Raw genomic sequence first — 6,367 nt, 5'->3', positions numbered from 1 at the left:
TTAAAGGTGATTCTAGATAATAATACAGAAGATTTGTCTTGAAATAAGTTTCTTAATTTGTATTGTTTGGTTTAAATAATAACACATTCTTGTTATGATGATTACTTCATAAAAAGCATCACACAAATGTATGCATGTAGTTTTTATGAATATCAACAAATGTTTATGAAACTAGGCTAGGAAACTAAACTTCCTGCTGTATGTGTTTCACTAATGGCTCTTATAAGTTATATATTTTTTATGTTTGAGGAAAATTATAGTCACCCAGGTATACGCCTAAGGGATTTTAAATAATTGCAGTCATTGTGTTGTTGTTCTTGAGTCCATGCCAACAGCATTGTGGACAACATATTAGCAAAACTAATAATCAGTGATATCATGTATTGAAGTACATTTACTCAAGTACTGTAATTAAGTAGGATTTCCGAGGTGCTTGTACTTTACTCAAGTATTTCCATTTTATGCTACTTAATACTTTTACTCCACTTCATTTTGGCAGCCAATATTGTATTTTTTACTTTACTACATTTATTAAGCAAAATGAGTTACTTGTTACATACTACATACATATTCAGATTCTAAAATAGTACCAAAAATGTACTAAAACATAAACTATGATATGAAATGATAGGTTAAGATATCGAGCATCAGTATATAAAGTAATTAAATTAGCTCCACCTTTACCAGCTATGATGAACACATTAATTGAGATTATTTATAGTCCAGTTAATTAATATGCTAAAATGGGACATTACGCACAATAAGTACTTTTGCTTTGGTATGTTTTGATGCCAATACTTTTGTACTTTAACTTAGCTAGGTAACATTTTGTATGCAGGACTTTTACTAACCAAGTAGTTTTACACTGCAGTAGCCTACATACTTTTACTTAAATCAAATATCTGAGTATTTAAACTCATATTTAAAACAAATTATGTTGAATTCATGTAATCAGGTAGCATAGAGGGAGCACAGCAGTGAACAGATGTGTGTGTCAGAGATATAACATACAGTCATATGTCTTTTTTGATGTAAGCCTACTTGTATTCATGTCTCAGCTATAATTACATTTATTAAAATCAATTATTCCACATAGATACTTCCTCCACGAAGCCCTGTTGCTCTTCCCAGCACAGTTGCTCGCCTGTTGCCGAACAGGCAGTGACCTCACGGCGCCATATTAAAATGCTCCCTCCTCTTTGCCTATGAGATCGTAGCTTAGCAGCAGCAGCTAGCCGCCAGTCTGCTTTTTACATCCACTGACAGAGGGCAACGCCGTGATGGAGATCGACTCGCTTCAAGAGGCGCTCCGAGGTCACTTCACTTTATTTCGATAGGTTTTGTGCTTACTGAGACAACGCTGTATATGTCTGCTTCCGCTAAACGTTGTATAATAGAAAACAAACGGAGTGTTGCTCAAAGGCTAATGCCGCTAGCTAGTTGCTAATGCTAACAAGCTGTTACACGGAAATGGTTAGCTGTCTGTTACCAATGCATTAGCCAAGGGGACAAAAATAACTAAATTATGATGCGTTACGTTATTCTTAGACCTTCGTGTATATTTATTTACTGTCATTATTTGATTAAACATGCTGACACATATTTTGAGTGAAATAACTACCAAGTGCCACCGGCTAATGGTGGACTACTGTTTGCCGGTTGTAGCTAACTAAACATGCTAACTAGTGTGCTAAACGTCAAGCTAGCAAGCTAACAAGCTAGACGTATAGCACCCATTAGCCCGCTACGTTATGTAAATAGCTAACGTTAATTGGACAATTTGATCGTCTTCAGCCAGGGTGTCGCCTCCTAATAAGCTTAATTGTGTTGGTTAAATGTAAAACATCCTAGCATTTTAACCGAGTTATCGAACATGTAGCTAGGTTAAATCAGAGCCTGTCTATCTCTGTTCAGGCTAGTTTTTAAAGAAATGTTGGGTTGTTTTCGTTGTTCCCACGTAATGTAAGTTTGTTTTCTCTTCTCAGATTTTGATAAGAAAGCAAAGACGGAGGAATGTCCTCTTCTAGAGCAGTTTCTATGTCATATTGCCAAGACAGGAGAGACATTGTAAGTGAACATAGCAGGCCTGATAAATTCTTCCCACACTAACGTTACTACTGCTACTACACCACACACACACATACACACAAATGAACACATACGAAGACCAGAGGTGCACTCGGACCATGTTCTTAAGTAAAAGTAGAAGTAACAGAGTGTAGCAATACTCTGTTACAAGTACAAGTCCAATCAAAATGTTACTAGAGTCAAAGTACAAAAGTATGGGCTTCAAAATAAACGTAAATTACCGACAGTAAAAGTACTCTTTATGCATATTTCAATGACTATGTAATATGTTTAGATTCTACTTATCAATGCATTCATATATTATCAAAGCTGTTAGAGGTGGAGCTAATTTTTTGTCACTGTGTATACTACAGGGTACCTTGTGGATTTACTCCAGATGTAACTCAATCAACAACTTTATTAATCCCGCAAGGGGCAATTGGTTATAACTAAGTCTTATTGAAGTGTTGTTTATATTTCACATCATTAATAAAATATCTGCCAAGTAACTAAAGGTATTATATACATTTAGTGGTGTAAAAGTAAATGAGTTACCTCAGAATTGTAGTTGAGTAGAAGTACAACATTTGCAAAAAGAAAAATCTTAGTTTGTTGTGCATTTTATTTGTTATGTCAACTGTATTTTCATGCCTCTTCTTAATTAATGTCCCCATAGCCAATGCGACATCCATACCAGCATAGAAAATAGGATCTTGATGTGAACAGCAGTGAGCGACACAAGGCATTGTGGGACTTTAAGACATGGATTTGAAGCTACGGTAGTGACAAAATGACAGGCTTCGGCTGGGAGTCAAGAGGGATGGGAACATGAATGGGAAATACGGTTTTACATTAAATTCAAGAAAATCACACATTGATTACAAATGCTTATGTTGTCCTTAATTAGTTCCTTTTTCCTTTCTATGTTATACGTTACAATAGGTGAACTGGAAGGTAAATGAAGACCGCTAGCTAACATTAGCCCTTTAGCTTTCACAGATTTGGCTTTAACATCATATTAACTTCTAATACCTGTTTTCTCTATAACAGGGCACCGCTAAAAAGTTGTGATGGCACCTGTTGGTGTTGTTATGATTGCTGTTAGCATGGTAGCTAACTGACCACCCTAATCTGTGATGACATATCTGTTTGGCTGTCTATTCAAACATGCTGTCAGTGTGCCAACCTAGCAATTTTAGCATTTAACAGCAGTGCACTCACTGCACTTGTAAAATAGTGTTTTATAACTGTTTTTTTTCTCTGTCGCAAACATGTGCTAGAGTTTGAAAGTGAATGTAAACAACAAGGGATGACCTGAAACATGGGGACAACTTCTCAAAATGCAGTGGGCCATGCCTTGTTTCTCCTACTCCCATATGTTTTTCTCCAACATGGCCAGTTTTTCGATCTATTATAATGTGTCATACCAAATGTGTTGAGCCTTTTTTTTGTTGCTTACCTTTTAACTCCAGGGTGCAATGGCCTCAATTCAAGAACTACTTCCTGTTTAAATTGGAGAATGTGCTGGATGACTTCAGAGCCTCGGCGCCTGAGCAAAGAGGTCCTGCAAATCCAAATGTCGAGTCAATTCCATTCGAAGATATGAAGGAGAGAATCCTGAAAATTGTCAAGGGATACGACGGGTATGTGAACATCTTTAGTAGTAGATTTTGATGACGGTGATAGTGTCAGGTTGACTGAAGGGAGATGCAAACCAGATTTTGCATGTTTTGTTCCCCATGACCAAAACATGCAATCTGTTGCTGTCCTCTAGGATTGCTGTCTTCAAATCAAGTTTTATTTTTAATCTTTCAGGTTTATATTGAGGTTTTTGAATGTTTGTTGTCCTGCTTTTTCAAATTTATAATTGGGGTGCATTCACACCTGCCTTGTATAGTCCGGTTGAATCGAACCCTGGTGCGTTTAGCCGCTTGGTGCGGTTCATTTGGGTCGGTGTGAACACAGTCCGAGACCTCTTAAGTGAACTAAACAACCGGACTCTGGTCTGCTAAAATAGGTGGTCTCGACCTAAATGAGGCACAATTGTGAAGCTAGTTGTTGAAATAATTGTAGGCGTTTCCCCGTTAACCAATATTGATTCAGAATAACTAGTTCACAACAATATAAAGTGTAGTAATTATTTTATATGACGGTTCATTGATTTCGCCATAAATATGTAAACACCGCAAATTTACATGTACTCAATGGAGTCAACATCACTCATCCTTCGATGTTGTAACGTGTTTTTTTTCTTTTTAGAATCAAACAACACGTAAAATAAACAATACTAGTTGCAATAAGTACGGAGAAGAATTAATTACAAGGGGTATCGGTTACGCTGTAGAATGTGTCGATCTTTCATACTAGAACTACACTTGTCGTCCACTTCGCTCGTGTTCCAGTAACCCTGAAATATCTAGATACCTAAACTTTTCGAGGCCTCCATCACGTTTTACTGTCCGAAGCCGACCACTCAGTTACTCCCGTACCCTTTGTACTTACCTTATGCCCAAAATGTAATTTAAGTCTTTTAGGCATTGTTTAACTAATGTTTACGAATAAACAGGAATTAATCAAGGAAAAGAGCGAAAGATACAATATGCAATGTATCCAACTTGACCTTACGCATTTTTTACTTCTGGGCGCATCGATTGTAATCGGGAAATCGAAAGTGTCTAAACGAAATTGTAGTATAATGAAGATATGGACAATAGAGATATTGTCCCGTGCGATTTCAAAAGACTACCGTGGACACCACAACAAATACAACGACAACGTACCATCGATGTGACTGGTGGGAGGATAGCACTCACTGTATAGACAAACCGACAGAATAAGATTGTACGAAAGTCACCACGGTGGGATCGGTATAAAACCGTAATGTGTCACGTGAGGTGAACGTGAACATCGTTAATCACAAAATATTGACAAAAACAAAGAGACAAGCGGTTGTACACGATCTCAAACTCACTTACATTATACTGTTGTTTTTCTCTACTGGACTTTTGTACCCCTGTGAAGATTTTACGTCACCCGGTACGAACAAAGAGAGAGGGATAACAAAAGACGGTGTACGGTCAAAAGCTAGATCACATATACACAGTATGGTATTACACAACCGGAAAAAAACAACGAATGGAAAATTGAGGGTTCCCACGTACGGAGTAGTTCTTGATCGAAGGACAAATTAACGTCTTCTTTAACACGACTACTGAAGTCTCGGAGCCGCGGACCGTTTCTCACCAGGACGTTTAGGTTAACAGCTCAGTTAAAGTAGAGCTTTCTATTACTTCCTCTCTCCGCTTAGGACTTTTAACAGTTCCCTCATGCGTGCCATACACCTTGTAGACAATCCATCATCTAAAACTACTGCCCACTATCACAGTCCAACTGACTTTCCTCTACCGTTTGGTCTAAACGTACAAAATCCAAGGGGCTTGTACTGTTTTGTACGTTAGATCAACGACGTTGTAGGTAGATCCTGAACGACGAGATAGTTTAGTGCAAAATAAAAATTAGAAAGTCCGGATTTTTATAACTTTGCACTTGCCCAAAACTTACAAACATTACATGACGAAAAAGTGAATATATTAACCGCTTCCTCGTGACGTAAGTGTGGACGGAACATACTCAGCCAACTTAGCTTGGGACCACTGGCAAATCGGCGAACCACGTTCCAAAAACCCAGTCCACACTTGTGTTCAGCCGTGGAGAATTCACTTGATTTGTGGCCGTGAGACCAGACGATTTTATCCAGCCAGAGTTGCATTGCGAACACGCAGTTCTACTCCGACGCTTAGACCTCGTGCCTCTGTGGTGTTCTTTTTTGTTAGATTCCAAATACAGCCACACTTGCGGTCAGGTTACGGGGGGTTGTATCCTTCGCATCATTAAATGCTACTAGTGTATCCTTTTTGCGCTAGATACTAGAAGTTTGTAGAGAATCGCTTTCGTTTTGTTCTATTCCAGAAGTTCTGTTAGTTTCGGTTTTCCTAACAAATTCAATATTTCTCCTTCGTCACTTGTTTTCACATCTTTGCTCTACAGTTAGTAGAGAGAGTCTTAACTAGGGGAGGAGAGGCAACACAACACTCTCTCTACTGTGACAGTTGTGGAAGTAGACGAAGTGAGAAATTGATTTGTTGGCCCTACATAAATAACTTTTCTGGGAAAGCGATTCTAAAACTTCTGTAAGGCGCAATGACACTCTTTGCAGTTTTTTAGATGCGGAAAGGATACAAAAGCCACGCCCTGACTTCAGAGTATGTATGGTCGTTATTGGCGAGGTCTGCAATCGTTC

General features: G+C 38.2%; 1 protein-coding gene across 1 annotated transcript in view; it reads left to right on the top strand.

Annotated features, from left to right (window-relative positions):
* The first annotated feature begins 1,150 nt into the window (after positions 1 to 1,150).
* Positions 1,151 to 6,367, top strand: part of LOC104966337 (serine/threonine-protein phosphatase 4 regulatory subunit 2-B) — a 24,083-nt gene continuing 18,866 nt past the window's right edge. The window contains exons 1-3 of the mRNA XM_010795525.1: positions 1,151 to 1,314; positions 1,986 to 2,067; positions 3,540 to 3,710. Of these exons, the coding sequence (XP_010793827.1) occupies positions 1,281 to 1,314; positions 1,986 to 2,067; positions 3,540 to 3,710 (287 nt within the window). The 5' untranslated portion in view covers positions 1,151 to 1,280. The remainder of the gene's footprint in view (positions 1,315 to 1,985; positions 2,068 to 3,539; positions 3,711 to 6,367) is intronic.

The sequence above is a fragment of the Notothenia coriiceps genome, unplaced genomic scaffold (assembly GCF_000735185.1).
Source record: "Notothenia coriiceps isolate Sejong01 unplaced genomic scaffold, NC01 NC01_scaffold00037246, whole genome shotgun sequence".
NCBI lineage: Eukaryota > Metazoa > Chordata > Actinopteri > Perciformes > Nototheniidae > Notothenia > Notothenia coriiceps.
The sequence above is the reverse complement of the archived record's forward strand: the minus strand, read 5'-3'. Positions and strand labels throughout refer to the sequence as shown.